General features: G+C 32.6%; 1 protein-coding gene across 1 annotated transcript in view; it reads left to right on the top strand.

Moving 5' to 3' along the window:
* Positions 1-16,936, top strand: part of LOC127699184 (uncharacterized) — a 53,302-nt gene extending 36,366 nt beyond the window's left edge. Inside the window, exons 12-18 of the mRNA XM_052202937.1 lie at positions 72-347; positions 1,182-1,327; positions 2,413-2,480; positions 3,502-3,682; positions 4,259-4,336; positions 12,300-14,958; positions 15,780-16,936. Of these exons, the coding sequence (XP_052058897.1) occupies positions 72-347; positions 1,182-1,327; positions 2,413-2,480; positions 3,502-3,682; positions 4,259-4,336; positions 12,300-14,958; positions 15,780-15,815 (3,444 nt within the window). The 3' untranslated portion in view covers positions 15,816-16,936. The remainder of the gene's footprint in view (positions 1-71; positions 348-1,181; positions 1,328-2,412; positions 2,481-3,501; positions 3,683-4,258; positions 4,337-12,299; positions 14,959-15,779) is intronic.
* The last annotated feature ends 4,169 nt before the right edge of the window (positions 16,937-21,105 follow it).

Below are 21,105 nucleotides of genomic sequence, written 5' to 3'. Positions count from 1 at the left end.
TGTAAGTTACTTATAGATTTGAACATCAATTTTTGTAATAGTGTTCACTCTTTCTGTAATTGTAATTTTAGGGTAATCCAGCGGGAGATAGGGAAACCAGAGAACAGGGTGTCAAATCTAGTATCCTACAAAGTGCTATCTTTGGTACAGCACCTCCCGTGAATGTGAATAAATCAGACAAGAAAGCCGAATTGTTACAGCGTCATCTAAAACAGTATAATGAGTTGATGAAAGTCCAGCCTGTACGACACACAGAGAAACAGCTGACAGAGGAAAGAATTAAAGAGAAGAATAAACAATTACAGAAACAACATAAAGAATTAATGGAATTAAGGAATACTGATCAGGTTAGAGGAAAGTAATATGGAGGTTTTGACATAATTAATGATAATGTCTAGACATCAACCCACCATTACTTTCCAGGGAATTACACAGGCAAATTTCACATGAACTTCACATGAATTTAAATTCATGTGAATCTCAGGTGAAATTCACATGAATTGCACCTCAAATGAGCTTATATGTGAATCTCACATCAAATCAGTTCAATTCACATGAGACAAATTTGCCTGTGTGGTGGAGAAAGGGAATGAAATGAACTTTTATAACATGGTTTATGATTCTTAGGAAGTTGAGGTGTTCTGTAGATGCAAAGCATTATTTTATAATTAATCAGTTGCTCATTCAATTAGGACAGAAACTTTGTTGTGCCTATATGAAGTTTAGACTTTGTGGTTGAGTGGTTTAATCTACTGTATCCCAAGCCTGTCGACACCTAGGTTGTGCATTCGACTCCAATCTTAATTGGCAAACACTCTCAGTTTTCCTGTCCTAATGATGGTGGTTCTCTCCAGACACTGTCTTCCTCCACCAATAAAAAACTAGCCACCATGATATAGCCAATAGTGCTGAAATGGGTGTTAAATACCAATAATCAATCATTGCTAAGATCTTCCTTAGTAAACATGAAATACTTCCCATTGAACATTAGGAAAACAGCAATTCATCAATATTGCAAAGATTGGCAAGGATTACTTCTTTGTCCCTTTACAATGTTTTGAATTTGAGGTTAATTTAAAAGTTTGTATTGAATTCAGGCTTAATGTATTTACCAAAACATTTTATTAAGTTGGTAATTGCAAACACTCTTACCTAGCTATTTTGATTCTTTTCTCGTTTAGATCAAGGTAGACAAGACTTCATCAAAAAGGATGGATGATACTGTGGAGGAAGAATTTGCACGTATGAAAAGGGAGCACTTGAGAAAGCAGCAAGAGATGGAAAGAAAGAGAAATGAAGAAGAAATAAAAGCAATACAACAAAAGAGGTAAATATAATTTTTTAACTACATATTTTCTCATTAACAAGTGTAATTGTTAGGGCAAACTTTTGTCAGCAGTATCTCTTCTTTGATCTGAACTTCTTTTATTGCCTAAAAATGATGTTGACAAGTATATCACAATGCCCTTGTATATACTCCACTTGCCAACAAATTTTAATGGTAGCATTCATAATTGCTTCCATTTGAAAGACCATTTGTGTGTCTTTACCAATGAGAAAGCTGTTGATATGAATTGCTGATCACTCTGTTCAAAGTTTTTTTGTTTTCTTTATGACAATATTACTGTTTAAATTTAAAATGATTTTAAACCCCTGCAAACAAAGTTTTTTTGATGGTTTTATTTTGTGGGGGGAGGAGTATCCTTTAATGAGTTCATTCAGAGTTCTTGTTTTCTAGGAAGTTGTCAGATTGAACAAATAGACAAATGTTAGGATTTATATAAGGGAGATAACTCATAGTAAGTCATCACAACATTTTGATAGTGAATTCTAAATAAATAATGTAATAGTAAAGTTATTAACTTATGACTATATGTAACAAAGTTATAAATGATTGAAATGGGTGACTAGACAAACTAGAATTCAGTTGTTTTCCTTTAACAAAAATAAAAAAAACTTATAATTGGCATAACATTTCTTGTGTAGGTATTTCAGTATTTGTGTGAAGTTATAATAACCTTATTGAAACTTATAATAACCTTATTGGAACACACATTCCAATGCAGACATCTCCTTGTTTGGCTATTGATATTATTTTGTAGAATCTAGTGTTGATAATTAACAAAATTTAAAATTTGTTATGTGGAGATCTTTCAATTTTGGAATATCAGACAAATTATTTGATATGAATATTGATACATTTAGATTTGATTGCCCCTTGTTAATACTGAAAAAAAACCAGTAGAAATAGCACAGAAGAAAAAATTATTACTGTAACAGTAGAGTTGGAAGCTTAATCTTCAGTATTCAGTGACAATTAAAACAGCAATAATTTAATGTCCATAAACATTTATGTAACTGTATTTTATTTTGTTGAGAATATTATCCATTTACAATTTTTGAACATTTAAGAACAAAACCACAGAAATCCTCCCAGCCTCAGCCTACAATGAAATGGTATGAGAAACCAACACAGCCAGGTAATTGGATTTATTTATCTAAATTGTTGTCAATGTTTAAACATCATCCGAAAACAATTTGTAACAATGTATATTTGTAGATTCTGTTCATGACTTCCTATCGAACTTTAAAATTACAGAACGTACAATTGTTTAAAGACACCAATGTAAACATTTAAGCCAAGTCCTCGATTCCAGACAGTCTCTGTCTTCTAAAATACTAAATACTCTAGTTAAAGAGAAAAAATAGTAGTTACAGCTTCAAAGAAAAAAACAATTAACATTCAAATTTTCTAATAAGCTGACGTATAAATACCGAGCCACGACAAAAGGATATTACCAAAAATAGACTAAACAGTAAAGGTTAAAATATACAAAGACAAATAAAAAGAACACTATAACACATAATTAAGATGATACACAACATCAGTACCTAGAATCTATACTTCAAGACCATCATGTATTATTTATTAAGTTGTATAAGATGGAAAGTATAAAAAAAAATATTTCCACTGTCAAGACTTTTTATGAGGACACTGCTACTCCTTGTTGCTAAAATGTGGAGTAGTATTTGATAAATATTGTGTACATACAACCTGCACTGTATTAATAAATAACTTTCTAAAAATTGAGAACAAATACTAATATGGTAAAAAAAAAAACCCATAAGTCAAAATAACTGAACACGCCATGACCAAAAAGAAAACGACAAAAAACAATTATCAAGGATACACTGCATTGAAAACTAAAAATTGATCGACGTAAACCCCACCTGAAACAAGGACTAAACACAGATTGTAAACTATGATGTAATTCATTGTCTTTACAAAAGTTATTGTGATACATCAAAGTGTTCAGGCAGAAGGATGGCTTGAAATATGGAGTCGGAAACGGCAGCCTTATGTAAAGAGTTTTGGTTATATCTACATTTATCTGATTTGTTGATATTTATTTGTTTTAGCAATTGTATTGATACTTCTCTATGCCTTGACCATGAGGCAAATCAGCCTTCTAGTTTGACATTGTATTTATTTTCCTTCAGTTAAATTAGTGAAGATTGCAAGTCCACCTGCACCTACTACTAATGTTTGGGCTGAACGATTTAGACAACAAGAGGCCACTAGATTACCCATCCCATCGTCTAATGAGGAAGAAGAGGAAATGTTAAGGAAAGTCTTAGAAATGAGTGAAATGACAGCTAAACAAGACGAAGAGAGGAGAAAGTATGTATTTAGTCTTATAGCAATATATTGTGTTAGAGTTGTGGAATATCACTAGGGAGAACTATCTAAATAGGAAGAATAGTCTCCTGGTTGGTAGTGTTGTTGCTTTTGGTTTGTGCCTGATCAATATAAACATCTTAAATGCTAATTGCTGTTCTCGAATTGAAGGATCTAGATTTGAGCTTTGATTCATAATATTATATCAGTGCATAAGCATATGGATTCCTGACATTCCATGTTTGGTTATAAATTCATTAAGCCTAAAATAAAATTTAAATTGTTTCATGTTGCCTACCTCCACACCCAAAAAAATTTATGGTACAAATCGTTTCAAATTTAAAAAAAAAATGTTCATGCTTTAATGTCTTTTTCTTGTCTAAAACATGTAACTTGTGTTGTTGGCCAAATAAAAAAAAAATCCCTATCTACCTACACAACCCTACAAGGCATGGGTTAGCAACATCAAACAAAGAATTTGTTAAGGGTGGCCTTAGCCTTACTCAAAATAAATAATTTTTGACTGGCAGAAAAATCCACAAATTAATCTTACTTAAGTGGAAAATTTTCCATTTGTAGATATCGTCAACAGATGGCAAATAAAGAATTCATACCAGAGCAGCTAAAACGACAGATAGAGGAAAGTAAACAAGAAAGGTATACTAACATGAGAAACATATGTTCGAGTATATTTTAATAACTTTCAAAATGTGCAGCAGTGTCCTTGGTATAAATCAGGGATATTTTTTAGCTAAGTGGCAACATAGTCAACTCTGCTTTCAATATGGTGAATTCTATCAGGGTGTCAATAACTAGAATATTTTATTAGCAAATAAAGCTGTGAATTTAATTTAATTGAATCAGGAATAAAAGTTATTTTACTTCCTGAAAAATATATGAAAAACTGCTGTACTTAGTAAAAGCTGGTAACAATGAACTCTAGGGAATGTTAGGTGTTTTCAGAATGTTAATGCATTAACGGCTTTTCCAAGAAATGATTCATCCATCATCAAAATACCAAGTAAAACTACCACAACCACATTTTGATTTTGGAGGTACCACCAAGTAAATGCAAATAAAGAAAACAAACACAATTTAGGAGTAAAAACCACCCAAAACAAGTCTTATTGGGATTATTTTTTTTTTAATCAATTCAGACAAAATTTTATGCAATCATGAAAGTCATAAAAAAAAACAAAGCATCTGCTTGGCTCAATCGGTCTTTTGTGAACTTGTTCCTAGAAAATTAGATCTCTTTTTTATTGATTTGGTTAATAAATTGATCTTAGTTAAAAACCTGTCATCAATATTTGGTTTTGGAAAGCAATACAGTTTAGAAGTGGTTTGAAAGTATGCCCTTAGTTACCTGAAAAAAAATATTTGTTTAGCTTCCTGAGGATGATTAAAGAACCACTTCATAAGATCTTGAAATTTAAACTCATTGTCATTGATCATAAAATTCGGGTTAATTTTAAATTTTATGTTTTTGACATTTACTGTTCAAGAGTTATTCCCTTAGTTATCTTAAAAATTTAATTATTTGTTCCCTATGTGATAAAAAGAATTGCGATTTTGACACAATGGTATAATACAGGTCAGAGTTTTTCTGCAAGTGGGGATATCTGTGATCACTTGATCACTTATTTCTAGTTATGATCTTGTACTTGTTATCTATTTATCTGGTTTTGCAGCCTTAAGGGCATACAATACAGTTTTGATCCCCCAGTCATTTTTTTATGAAAATTTGCATACAAGCTATTTTTCACCTAGTCAATTCAAATATGTAATAAAAAATATACCTTAATGTGCTACTTTAAGAGATAAATGGGGTTGAAATGTTAGACATTTACTCAAAATTTCGTTTTTTTTTTGACATTTTTATCCTTTGGATAGACATACCTAACTTTTTTGTTTCAAAAGAAAAACAAAAGCGGATTTTTGTAAAAACATTTGGAAAATCTTCTTGACATAAGTATGCTCTAAATTTGTGTATCAATTCTTTGGAAATAATTAATTTTTATCAAAGTTTCATGATTTTAGAAAAAAAATGGCATTTTTTGCTGTATATTTATCTAATTTAAAAAAAATTCATCAGTGACTTTTTCATAAAAATTGATACAAATAACCTTCATACGTAATCAAACCTAATTTCATTTTAAAAAAGAGGGGTCCATGAACTTGTTTTCAAGTTAAATCAGTCTGAATGATAAAAATCAGTCGAAAAAAGGAATCTTTTCCCGATATGTCAAAGTTTGACATCACAAAAATAACATTTTACGTTAGCAACGTTATTACCTCCCCTGTAACTGTATGCCCATAAAGGCTGTCACTGTGCAAAGTCTAGTACTTTATTGATATTAAAATGTTTTAATGAGGGATTTTAGTGTTGATTGCAACAGTTTATTAGGAACTCTTCTAGATTTGAGGTGATTTAAAGTTTAACAGATTGTATAAAACATTAAAAGATATCTTCAAAAATACTGCACAAGTCTACAGCTACCAACCAATAAACAGATATACAAACATGAGTAAATAAATTGCAGTCATAAATGGTCATTTTCATCTGAACATTGACTGAACTGACCGTTTCAGTTTAAAAATAAGTTTGCTAGTGAAAGAACAGCGAACAACACATAGTCCAGATAGCCTAACTTGATATAGGTACAAAATGTGAGTGGGTAAACCAGCTTTAGGAGTGCACAAATCTCTTAAATGCCTATAGACAATTGTCTATTGTTGAAGACCATATGTTGACCTCTAGATATCTTTTTGTTGTTTATTACTGATGCTGCCTTATTTTCATATATTGCTCCCACATCTCCTTTTATTCAAAGGTTTGCACAGATACACTTTTATTAAAAATTTTATAATAGAAAGCTGTATACTGTGATACATCAGCATCATTATTATGATTATCAATAATATCAACACTTTTATCACTAATTTCACTGTCATCGCTGTTATCACTATTATCACTAATTTCACTGTCATCACTGTTATCACTATTATCATTATCATAACGTTCATTTTGTGTTTACTTATTTTAGATTTTATAAACAAAAACTGTTTGATATGATTTATCATCTATATCACCCATTATTTCACTTGACACTGTCATTAATTGTTTTTGGAAAGTTTGCTATAGCAAAAACTTTCCTAAGGCATCGGCCTAAAACCGGAAGTGACAGACTATCTTACTTTAGGATGTGTGTTCTATTCCTAGATAATGTAGTACTGGTGTTTGACAACTAATTCTAGGAAGATGCTTTTGAAATTTTGAGTTACTTCTATTTTGATTAGCTTACAGTTTGAATTAAAATGTACTGAATATTCATCGATAATTCAAATAATTCAACTTCATTTTGAAAATGGCTATCACAAACACTACTTCGCGGATCTACGCTGCGTGGAAAGTAAAATCAATACACATCTACACGAGACAGCAGTTTCTACGTTATGCTTTAATCGGTATTCCCCAGACATGCGTGAGATCCATATCAACGGGAGTACTATAATCCCGGTTTCAGGGGTTTCCTCCCGTCCTCCGGTTGAAGAGAAAATAAATACAGTGTTTAAAGTATTTCATGAATGAACATTTTTCGACGCTTACTACGATTTTTACAATGTTTATTAAAGACGTAAAAGCCTGAGTGTATCGAAAGTATCCCTGTATCTCATCTCGGCCCACAACAAACTCGGACTATAATAAACTAGGCCTATTACATAATCAGCATCAGAAAATCAGACTATGACAAAATTCGTAATTATATTACTTGCTATTAAGTCTCCCAAACAAAGTTTGGAGACTTATTGTTTTGCTCAGTTCTTCTTATTTTTCTTCTTGGGGTCTATTTAGGGGTATTTTGAGGGGCCAACAGAAGGGAGGGATTTACTATAGAACCCTATGGGATTTTTTTTTTTTTAATTTTCAAATGTCTTTAACTTGAAAACAGTAAGTGATAGACACACACGGTTTTCAGTAATGATCACAGGATCATAAAACAAATCAAATTAAATATAGCGGGAGTCCCTCTGGATCTGCCCCACCCCCTCCTGTTTGAGAACTTGTAAACGGTTGAGATCCCCACCCCTAAACCATATATATTCTTGTATGGGACAATAAAACAAGTCAAATGAAATATAGGGGGAGTCCCTGGGTGTCACCCCCCACCCCATCCGGTTTTGAGAACTTGTAATCGGTCAAGATCCCCACCCGAAAACCATATATATTCTTGTACGGGACAATAAATAAAATCAAATGAAATAAAAGGCGAGTCCCCTGGGTTCACTCCCACCCCTTCCTGTTTAAGAACTTGTAAACGGTCGTGATCACCACCCATAAACCATATATATTCTTGTATGGGACAATAAAACAAATCAAATGAAATATAGAGGAAGTCCACAGGGGTCACCCCACCCCATTCTTTTTGAAAACTTGTAAACGGTCGAGATCCCCACCCCTAAACCATATATATTCTTGTATGGGACAATAAAACAAATCAAATGAAATATAGGGGGTGTCCCTTGGTGTCACCCCCACCCCATCCTGTTTTGAGAACTTTTAAGCGGTCAAGATCCCCACCCCGAAACCATATATATTCTTGTATGGGACAATAAAACAAATCAAATGAAATAAAAGGTGAATTCCCTGGGGTCACTCCCACCCCCTTCCTGGGAATGACTTATTATGGGAGCTTTGTTTTGGAGACTTCGTAACAGCATCATGTTACAATTATTTGTTGTATTAAGTAATTTTTTTTTAATGTCGGAAAAAAAGTTAAACACCCAATCTACACATTTACAACCTATTTGAAATATTACACATCTACCGTTGCAAACTTTCCACAGGTGCTATCCAGCACTTTGATTCTATGTTGACATCTATTGCCCATGGATTTTTGATCCCATCAGCCTTTGATAGTATTGTCTTACTGGTTTTACCATCTGGTGATACTACTACAAAAATGTTGTTTCCATCAGAAGCAACATAAACAAATCCATTCATGTCTAAAGCAAGTCCTTCTGGATTGGTAATGTCATGTGACTGAAATGTCCACAGAAGCTCTGATTACTTTTGTAGCAGTGGACTTCTTTTTCATGGTTTGTGGTACAATAGATATTTCGTTTGAATAATGATATACTAGTCTCAATAACTCCTAAGATTGTTCAAGACTCATCACTCAGATTCACTATGGTACTTTCATGCTTACTACTGATGACTAATATTTGACCATCACTTGATACACCATTACATTTTTGACAAATTTTCATTGTTTTGATAATTACTTTTTTAGCTCACCTTGCCCAAAGGGCCAAGTGAGCTTTTCTCATCACTTGGCATACGTCGTCGTTAACTTTTACAAAAATCTTCTCCTCTGAAACTACTGGGCCAAATTTATTCAAACTTGGCCACAATCATCATTGGGGTATCTAGTTTTAAAAAATGTGTCCGATGACCCTGCCTGCCTACCAAGATGGCGGACATGGCTTAAAATAGAACATAGGGGGTAAAATGCAAATTTTGTCTTATTTTGAAAACCTTTATAAATAGAGAAAATCTGACAAGGGCATAAATGCTCAGAATGTTGAGCTCTACCAATTGTTCTTACTACAAAACTGTCAGCTGACTTCTCATGGGAGTTATTGCCCTTAAATGACAAATTTTACCATTTTTTTTTCATTTTTGTCGAGCCTGCTACCTTTGTCGCAAAAGCGAGACAGCGATCCTACATTCCGTCAGCGGCAGCAGCGTTCACAAATATTCACTCTGTGGTTAAAGTTTTTGAAATTTTGATAACTTTCTTAAACTATCCTGGATTTCTACCAAACTTGGACAGAAGCTTGTTTATGATCATAAGATAGTATCCAGAAGTAAATTTTGTAAAAAAAAAAATCCTATTTATCCAAATTTTACTTATAAATGGACTTAGTTTTTCTGCCAGTTAACATTACATTCACTCTGTGGTTAAAGTTTTAAAAATTTTAATAACTTTCTTAAACTATCCTGGATTTGTACCAAACTTAAACAGAAGCTTGTTTATGATCAAAAGATAGTATCTAGAAGGAAATTTTTGTAAAAATTTATTTCCTGTTTTTCCGTATATTACTTATAAATGGACTTAGTTTTTCTTCCAGTTAACATTACATACAGTCTGCAGTTAAAGTTTTTAAAACATTTATTAGATTCATAAACTGTAAATCTATTTTGTGCATTCCCCTATCACACTGAAAACATAGACAACAGCAAAAGTAGGCAAGACACTGGGTTCCGTGGAACCCTGACTTTAAGAGATGGAATTTTTGCCTATTATCTTGAAAACTATAATAGATAGGGAGAAGCTTTAAATTGCAAAAATGAACAGCAAAACAAGTTCTACAAACAAGTCTCATGGTCGAAATCGTCGATCAACTCCGTATTAGAGTTAATACCCTTCGATGACGATTTTTACCAATTTTTTGCGTTTTTACCTTATAGCTTAAAAATTATAATAGATAGATAGAAATTTAAATAAGCAAAAATGATCAGCAGACAAGATCTACAATTTAGACAATATGGAGGAAATCGTCTGACAACTCCTTATTGGAGTTATTGCCCTTTTATTACGATTGTCACCATTTATTTGAGTTTTGCCTTATATGATAAAAATTATAATAGATAAATAGACACTTTAAATCACAAAAATGATCAGCAAGGCAAGATTTCTAACAAGTCAAATTTTGCCGATAAAGTTATTAGACTGTCACTCTTTATTGGAGTGATTGCCCTTAAATGAGTTTTTTTTTACCCTCTTTTGTGTTTTGAGCAAAAACTAAAGAAGATAGAGAGAAACTAAACAGACATAATGATCAGCAATCTAAGATGAACAAAACGGAGATTTTTGTCATCAATTCTGTTCTCATCTACAATGTTGGAGAGTGTCCTTTGTTGAATACACATATAGACCAAGGTGAGCAACACAGGCTCTTCAGAGCCTCTAGTTTTCTACATCCACCAGTGCTGTCTTGTTTGTTGATCCTGAAGACATAGCCACTGTATTATTTCTAACATAACAAACATCCTGTGGAGATCCTGTGAGTTTCAATACGTCTCTCATGAAGATGCCTTCATTACTGAACAACAGTAAATTATTTTTTTTAAAGTTAAGGATTAGATATTTACCATTTTTAGACAATTAAAACGAAAAAACAGATAACCTGATTTATGCCAGAACAATAAACGAGAAAACAAGTATAAAAGACTGCAAACAAAAACAACCATTGAGTTATAGGCAAAAAATTGTTTCATTGGCAATCATTCCACATCTTATTTTTATACATAAAGAATGAAGCATAATAGTGCAATTGAAAAACTCCCATGAAAATATGTCAAGTTGGGTTAATGTTCATGTTACATTATCATTTTTTCGTCCTGGAAATGCCCTTGATTTGCCACTGGACCTTAAACTGCCATCCATCCATCATCATCAAAACTTTCACAAACTGAATTTGTGCTTTTCCTGAATCATGTGGTCCTATCAGAACATTAGTTGGTTTTCTTTCTAGTCATGGTTACAAAGTATTATTATACTTCACGTTAAAATGCACGATTTTGATTGGCTAATACGAGGGAGATAATTAACTCTATCCCATTGCTCAGCTGGAGAGAATTTTTCGAATGTCACCCTCTCGTGTAGACCAATCAAAATCGGTAATTTGAAAAACATTGAATTGAATTTACATCAATAATTTTAAAGACAATGCTTAAGTTCCATGTTTTGGCCTCAGAACCTTTTCATAGACTGTCAAAATGAAAAATACATCTTGCTTCAGTTTTGTTGTTTTTCTAAAAACTGTAATGCTGTTATGTACTTGGCATCATAGTAAAGAACTTTAATTTTAAAACTCAAAAGACAATAATGACAGGACATTCAGAATGATGAATTAAATGACACATAGCTGAGAGGGTGATATAGCAAATTGTTACCCCTTGAAAAACATTGTCAACCTTGGCTTCGCCTCGATTAACAATTTTTTCGCGGGGTAACAATCTGCTCTATCACCCTCTCAGCTATGTGTTATTTATATAATGTCCTGGTTATCAATTGATGTCATGAGACATGTTTGTATATTTCTAAATACAAAGATGTTATCAAATAAGAGTGATCTAGGTTAGCATTAACAAGGCATTTGACAGATAACCTTATTTCTGAAACAATAAACAGAACAAGGGGCTTATATTATTAGATCTGCTCGCATATTTTCTAGATTATATTAGTGTCATAACTTTTCTATGATGTTCAGCTAAATAAAAGCTGCAACTTTTTAAAAAAAAAAAGGTCTATTTAATTATATTTATATTTTATAAATATGATACAAACATTACTGCAAATTTAGAAATTATTGCGAGGTTTTTATTATTGCGAATAATGTGACAGGATGAGTATTGCAATAATAAAAACTCAAATTCTGTTATTTGATATATAAATCTGTATGCATATTTTCCTAAAATTGCAATAACTAATCTCGCATTTTAGTCCATTCTTTAAAAATCGCAATAAAGTATGCATGCAATAACTTCTAAATTTACAGTATTTCTTTTTAAATATTCATAATCTCCTTACTCTCTTCTCGCTACTTTCAGTACATCAAAGCCTGAAAATATTTTGCCTTTAAAACCACACAGCAGCAAATGGACATCAGTTGTTACCTCAAATTTATCAAGTGAAGTCATGAAACAGGAAGTCAGATATACAGATCCACCAGAAAAAGAGATTAAAATATTGGAAACTAACTACAACAACTTACGACCAAATCTGAAAATCAAAATACCAACAGAAAAACCAGTAAATTATGATGAGGATTGGACAGAAGAGATTCAGGAGCTGGACATATCACCCAAAATACCTACAACTATTGAAAAATATGTTAAATGGAATAAAAATGTTAAACAGCAAACTAACAACAATACAGATGATAGTATTTCAAGGAAATCATGCAGTCCAAAACCAAGGTCACCTGTTATTTCACCTTCAAATGGATCAGGAGGTCATCTTGTTCAACAAACACTTTCACATATATTACCCACAGTAGGTATTGATGCAACTGTCAGAGATCAGTCACCAAAAAATGCATGGACAATAAATGCATCTAATGAAGTTCATCAAAAGGGAGAGGACGATTGGGATTTAGTTACTGATGACAAATGGGGCATAAGGTCAAATTCTGTAGGTCATAAAGGCGACTATGATGCCAATGTTACAGAAAAATATCAGTTATTGTATGATAAGAAAGGAACAGATGTAGTCCCTAGACAACAAAGATACAAACAGAAACCCATGAAATCAGTCAGTAAACCAGAATCCATGGGACAGCAAAGGACAAAATTAGATCTAAATCATAACATGTATACATCAGAAGACTCTAGAAGTGGATTTATAAAAAACGTAACAAAACCCCTTAATGAAAATTGGGTTTCAGGCTTTGTGGATGATATAAAACAAGCTTCACCAGAAAACTGGAGCTGTGGATCTATCAGACCAGTACATAAGACAGAAAACTGTACAAATAACAGCAACCAGACATGGGAAAAGCAATGGAGCAGAGGGTCAACAATGGATGCCAGATCTGAAAACTGCAGTGGATTAGCAAACAATGGCAATCATGCATCAGAGGAACATTGGAGCATTGGATCTGTTAATAATAAATCTGTTCCCTCAGAAAATAGTAGTATTAGAATAGCAGATGATATTCCACGAATTCCACAAAATCATATGAATATTGGAGGTAATACTGATGTTAAAAATTTAACACAATTTGACAATAAAAAGCAAAATGTCTGTTGCCCTGACACATCATTTGAGAAATCTGAAGTTAAAACTCAGCAACTGTCAATGAGTAAACACTCAGATATTCAGAAGTCACAATTAATTGTTCAGAGTTCACTTGAGAAACAACGAACTTACTCTGAAAATTGGGACGAAGTAGTTATTAAGGAAAATGTTCATTCATCTTTGCAAGAAACAAAAAAAATCGTAGAACTTGAAAAATCTGGTCCATTTGAGAAACAAGAATTTTCCTTGTTGAACAAGAAACCAGTAAGCATTCCAAGTTGTGACGCTAAGACTGTGATCAAACAAAGAAACATAATGTCCAATTGTACTGAAAAAACAATCAAACAGGGAACCAGTGGAGAAAATTGGGAGGAAGATCTGCTTACTGTTGTTACACAAACTAATTCCAAACCAATGATGCAAAATGTTGAGTTGAAAAATGAACGAGTACGTAATGATGAAATTTCTAAAACAAAAATTCCAGGACAAAATATAGATGAAAATTTTGATCACAGGCTTCCTGTTCTTAAAAACTTGTCAACAAGTTCGGAAGAAGACGTTGAGTTACCATCCTGTCGGTTACCTCGCTTGCCTCATATTCCACACAAACAGAATTCAAAGATTTGTCCTCCAGTTTCCAGCAGTGTCAAACATGAAAACCATCCTTCTCCTAAATGTGAAGAAACAACAATAAAACAACATTCATCTACGAATAAGGAATTACCACCTAGTTCTCAACAGGATTTGTCAGGATTAATGGCAGGTTTAAACATGTCCTCTGCCTCAATGAACCTTCCTTTAGGACTTCCTCCACATCTTGCTCATGCTTATTTGCAGTTTTTATCTAGTGGAAATACCAATGCTACGGGAATGATGCCATTAGCCAATATGCCACTTTTACCAGGCTTATTACCAATGTTACAAAATCCTCTAATGTCTGCTTCTCCAATACTGGCATATTCTCTACAACAGCAACAGATGGCGGCCATGAATATTGCTATGGCAACAGGGGGAATGATGGGAATGAATGTACCTCAAGTTGATGCAACAACTCTTCTAAGGCAAAATATGCCAAATGTGGATGGTCAGAGTAATTTAAGTAGTGAAAAGGAAAAGTGTCAGCAATACCAACCTCCTTTGCCAAATTTAGAAGTTGAGTCACCTGTCTCAGTTAGTAATAAACATAGTGATACCAACAGCAATGCCAGATATGTTAATAATATAAAAGGCAACAATAGCACCATTCCTACGGCAGCAGTACATAGTAATCAAAACCATACCTTAATTAAGGATCCTGTAAAGTATATCCCACGGCCTGTAGAATCTCAGAGGAGCATGATGGGAACAGGAAGTAACCAGTCTGAGATTCCATCCTATAGTAAAACTCCATATGACCTCCAGAGGAAGAAAGATCAGGTTCAAGCTGTACAAGACATGCTAAGTGGATTGAGGAAACAACCTAGTTCTCTGGTAAGTAGATATTAGATCTAAAGCACAAAAAAAAGTGTGATTGTTATTGAGATATCTGTCAACGGTTTGCTCATATTAGAATCTAATCCACTCATGTTAAAAAAAATGTGCACCAAAACATAATTGGTTAACATCTTAAACATTGAATAACAAACAATAGCTTAACTTTAATAGGAGTCTGAAAAAAATGGGTAGAAGATACAATATGATCTATTAATTTATTAGTTAAAACTAAAAATTAATACCTAATACATCATCCGATAATTGCAGAAAAAGGAGAGGTATACTGAAACAGAACTAAATGTAAAGATTGAGCAACATGAACCCCACCGAAAAAAGAAGTATAATTTCTTTTTAAAATTACAAAAAGGCAAACAACAATCCACAAAACACTATCCAAAAATGATTGGTGTAAAACATGAACCAGATAAGAATCAGGTCTTTTAAAAATTACAAAAAGGAAATCAACAATCTACAAAAAATCCTCTCAAAAATGATTGAGTAACATGAACCCCTCCAAAAGCTAGATGTGGACTTGGGGTAGTCTTGGGTAACAATGATCAAATGGTTGCACCATATGGTAAGTCCCCAAATAATTATGAAATCATGAAATAAAACAGTGATCCATTGTAACAGCAACTCATATTTCCAGGATAATAGAAGTTTGCATGCAAAGGAGTTTTCATCTAACAAACCAATCAAAAGAATTAAATCATTTAATTTCTGACTTTTCAACAAAAATATCACAGCTTCACAACCTTTGTTTTAAATTTGCTAAATTTAACTATTGCTATTCTATGAATATAGATTTTCAATTTCAGCTTGAAAATTCAGAGTTGGATCCTAGACCCTTTTAACAAGACTTATTATGGAACATGGAATTCCTTGGGTAACGATTTATTAGTTGTGAAAAACTTGTAAAGAAATGGTGCTTAGTTCAAAGGTGCTGACCACTGACTGTGCTCTTTTTTGTTTGTGTAAAGGAAATGTGCTATTGATTAATGGTACAAGGTTACTGAATGCTTTTATTGGTGTGTTAATACATTGTGCATTATTTTAAAGGTAAAGGGTTGATAAATATGATTTTACTTGCTCTAAGATGAAGTTTGTTTATGGTAACAAAATTGATGTACTGTATATTAAGACAATTCTAAAAAGAGAAAATTAGACTTGAACATTACTGGTTTGATATACCTGTTGATATAGTGCTTTTTGTATCATTTTATTGTTTTATCATGGCTAATGCTTTATCAAATTTTCACTTAGAATCTAAAATATGAAAGGCAGATGGTGTACATATAAAATATATAACTCAGAGGTAAGAAACAAATGTGATGTTTAGGTTTGTCCTCATAAACCCTGGAATGCCACACTTGTTGCAAATTCATTAGGATGGTCGATGACTGTTTTGAGGCAGCTTAAATATTTGAAAAACAAACAAAGATACACTAATTTTATTTTTGTTTTAATTTTGGCAGCTTATCAATTCATTTGCTTGTGTAGCTCATCTATAAACTCAAATATGTAGCAATTATGTGATGAATTTAAAATAATTCAATACTCATATTAAATTTAGTCTGATGGAGCAAAGAATGATTCAAGGTCAAGAATAGTTGTTGTCTCTTTGACACATTCCCCGTTTCCATTCTCCATTTTATTCCGTAGTTAATTATAAGAGAACTTGCATACCACATGTCCACATATGTATTAAATGAAAAAATGTCTAGTCAGAACAATAGTGCAATAATGAATTACATGTTAATATCAAATGGTCTATTAAAGTTCTCATCAACATAAGTATAGTGGGTAGATACTACTTGTGACAATCTCTTAATTATACCAATAGATACTCAACTGTGCAAAAAACTGTTATGTAGAAGTATTGCCTTTTTGTGACATGCATGAGTTGTACTTGATATGATGAGTGCTGATATGTTTTGTTATTATAAATAGTTTGTTTAGGGTTATATCTTTTAAAGGGTACAGATGCAAGGATACAATGTATGGATGATAGATTTTTGTATATAATCATAGGTATTATCAGTTTGATTATTTTCCAATTGATTGATTATTCTTTATCAGGATTCATGTTAGATTTAAATGGATGCAGGGTTGGCAATACAAAACACATATTTTCAGTCGTGAATAAGGTATGAGACTATGACCAGCTTTTTGTTCAGATTTGCTAAGAAGAGAGACAAAATCTCTTGCCTAAAATTCTGTGCATTGTGTCATTTGATTGGGGTTTTTTATAATAAAAATTAAACTAATTTGTTCAGAGGAGAGAGGTTATCTCTGCCCCTTAGTATGTGGTGTTTTAAAATCATTTTTATGGGATTAACATAATATGGTTCAGTTATTTATGAAGGGATGAATGAGTTAGGATAATAATAATTTTATAGAATCATATTTATTTGAAATCCAAGGCATGGAAGACAACAATCCACTTGTTTTAGTGCTATTTTACAAATGATATCTACGGTAGTGGTGTTATATTAAGTTCAGGATGTATTATAGTGTGTTTTACATTTTATGATTATGAGTAAGAAAAATCGTCCATTGTTTTACCATATGTATTATTTTAATGTTGAAAATAAATTTGTTCCAAAGTTGTGGTTGGTATTTGGATGTCTAGTTAAGTCGGAAGTAATATACCAATTAAAATAGTGTGTAGAACATGTCACAGAATGTTGCTTTGTTTTTCAAAATCAAGAAATCAAGAATATTTCAGTTGATATGTTATGCACGTGCATGTTCACACTATATGAACTTCATATACAGGAGTGTGCTCCTTATGCAGAAACTGCTCCAACAAAGTTATGAGGAGGAAAGATTAAAAATGACACTCCGTAAATTTTACGGACACCATCACGAATTGGTTGATCCATATGATGTGTCTGTGTCTAAACTGACTAAGGACATGTTTTCCACGTCTGAACGTGACCTATTCCCGAATATGAATTTTACTGAGTGTGAATCGCATTGCTAAATTCAGAAATTATTGCGTGCATTTATTATTGCGATTTTGTTATGTAAATGCCATTTTGATTTTTGCGATATTGAGAAAAATACTGTTAAATTCATAGAAAATAAATTAAAATGCGAGTTTAAATTATTGTGATTATAACCCTGTCGTATTTTTCTCAATAATGTCTGAATTTACAGTAATGTGTCGATACCAGTATCTTGGTATTGCACAAGATCATGTTTTTCTCTTGACTAAATTAATGACGTCTTTACACAGGGGAGGGTTGGGTGCTTGTCCCAAGTCAGGAGCCTGTAATTCAGTGTTTGTCATTTGTTTCTGTGTATCATGTTTGTTTTTCGTTCATTATTTTGTACATGAATCAGGCTGTTAATTTTTTTGTTTGAATTGTTTTACATTTGTCATTTCAGGGCCTTTTATTGCTGACTCTGTGGTATGGGCTTTGCTTATTGTTGAATGCCGTATGGTGACCTATAGTTGTTAATTTCTGTGTCATTTGATCTCTTGTGGAGAGTTGTCTCATTGGCAATCATACCACATATTCTTATTTATTTGTAAAGTAGAAAAAAGATTTGGAAAAAAGGTTAACATTTTGAACTCATTTAATTCTCTATAGTAGATTTAGGCATCCGTATGGTGTCCATGTTCTTAGTACCATGCCTGAATGCACTACATGTTCGAATAAAATACCCTTAACCTGATAACCAAAATCTATGAGGGGGTGGACAGAGGTTACCCTTCTCCCACTTCCCACTTTTAGAATCTTTTTCTCCCCCACCTATTTTTTGTCTCTCTCTATAGTGGTAGGGGCATTATGGAATCGTGTTAGTGCCTTGTACTTTAATTTTTTGGTTTACAATCAAGTTGTAGTCACTCTACCTTGAAACTCAGTGCAATTGTTCATTATAATGAGAATTTTATAGATTAATTAACAAATTCTGGTTTTGACCCATTTTTCATAGTTCACTGAAAATAGACACGTGACCAAGTGAAATTAGAACATTCATAGATTAAATTATCAGTTTGTTTTCGACTTATGAGTTTGAATATCCCTTTGGTATTTTTCGCCTCTCTTATGTCCATCAGGTAGGGTTCATCTGACATCGACCTCATGTCATGGATCAGTGATCAAGGTTCAAGTTATGTGGTCAAGTCCATATTGCAGATACTTTCAGCATTATGTAAACTTTATTTGGCGAACGGAATGATTGTTAGGTGTATATATCTGACTCAGATTTCATTTGACCTTGACCTCAATTTCATGGTTCATTGGACAATGTTTAGTTTTTGTGGTTTGGTCTATTTCTCAGACTTTTTAAGCAATTAGTCACTTATATATATGGTGTATGGTAGGGTTCACATGACCACGACCTCATATTTTTAACTCATTGTATTTTGGACAAAAACTCCTGTCAACATGAAAGCAGCAATACAAGTTCAACAAATTAGATGTTTGTCATGAATAGTATTCTAGTCTACAACGTTGGATAGAGTCCACAAACAAAGGAGATGCACAAAAACAGACCTAAGATAGCGACAAAAGCTAGTTAGAAACACTATTTTAAACAAGATACCCCAAGGATGATTGTGACCAAGGTTAGTTAAAGACGCTATGTCCAAAACATAATAAAAGTTAATAACATAGGTCGTGGCCATATAAAGGTATAAAACCACTAATTCATAGCCCCATTGCTTTCTATGTTATATTCTGCAATTTCAAGCATAAATGGCTACTTTGTCTTAAGTTCAAATTAAGTGGCAGTTATTTCATGTCAAAACTGTACCTTATGCTGACTTGTGCTGAAAAAATCAACATACCTTTAATTGCATATTAGAGCGTACTGGTTCCCGGAAGTTTGATAGTACAGAAACAGGAACTTCTGATCTGAACAACAGGCCAAATGAGCCCTCCTATCAAAATTTTATATACTTCTTTATTATTCAAATAAAACTTTCAACTAGGGTTCTACAGTGATCCCAAGTCCCAAAGCTTTCATTTGATACTAAAACAACCCAAATATTCCCATTATTGACAAAGATACAGCTATGCGTAGGAACTATTTTGTTTAAAATATGTACTACTTTCTTGTATGTTCTTTCCGACCGGGCCTGAATTAGTGGTTCTATACCTATAACAGCACCAAACTTGTTATATTGACTTCTGCTTGACTTAATTTCCTTCTATGATCTATTTCTAGCATAGAAAAACACATAAAGCTTTTGTCAAAACAATATATCACTGAATTCAAGCTCAAATTGGACTGGTAGTAACATATGCGTTAAACAAAGAAAAGTACATATGGATACTAATAGTGACAGATATGACACTTTTTCAATTTTTACCAGTTCTGATTTGTTAATATCTACTCAAATAACAGTGTTCTTACCTATATGTCTTATTTTTATCAGGGATTCTTCCTTGAATATAAATACAGTGGTCCAAACATAAAATATAATTGATAATTTTATCCCCCCTTTTTTCTACATGTTGGAAAAGGATAGTGATTTGATAAAAAAAACATACTTTTATGTATAAACATGGATCAACAAGAGCAATTCATGTATCTCCAAGATAGACAACTTGCTAAAATGGTTATAAAATGCATTTCAAGTGAGATTTTGGAATTCCTATATAAGTATACACCAATTTTCCTTGAAATAAATAACTCGCCAAGAAACACAATAAAACATGAACACTCACTAGATAATTTGACCAAAAACAATATTTATACTATAAACTAGTCATAATATACAAGTTTCATTGGTTTCAGTGTTAGATAATCCAAAAATTTAAATTTCAGGTAAAACCTTAACTGTGTGCATGCTAAATGACCAAAAAAGGCTAAAATACCTTATTGTAGCAATTTTAGGGCTGTAATTTGACACTAACATAATTGTTACATAAAACAAATAATGTAACATGATTTCTGACAACAAATGTGACCAATTTTCACTGTAAAGGGTATGATTTCTAAAAATAGAATTTAACATGCCTGTCAGTAATAGGTATAAAACCACTAATTCATAGCCCCATTGCTTTCTATGTTATATTCTGCAATTTCAAGCATAAATGGCTACTTTGTCTTAAGTTCAAATTAAGTGGCAGTTATTTCATGTCAAAACTGTACCTTATGCTGACTTGTGCTGAAAAAATCAACATA

Source organism: Mytilus californianus, unplaced genomic scaffold, assembly GCF_021869535.1.
Source record: "Mytilus californianus isolate M0D057914Y unplaced genomic scaffold, xbMytCali1.0.p SCAF_4, whole genome shotgun sequence".
NCBI classification, from domain to species: domain Eukaryota; kingdom Metazoa; phylum Mollusca; class Bivalvia; order Mytilida; family Mytilidae; genus Mytilus; species Mytilus californianus.
This window is presented reverse-complemented; position numbering and strand designations above follow the sequence as displayed.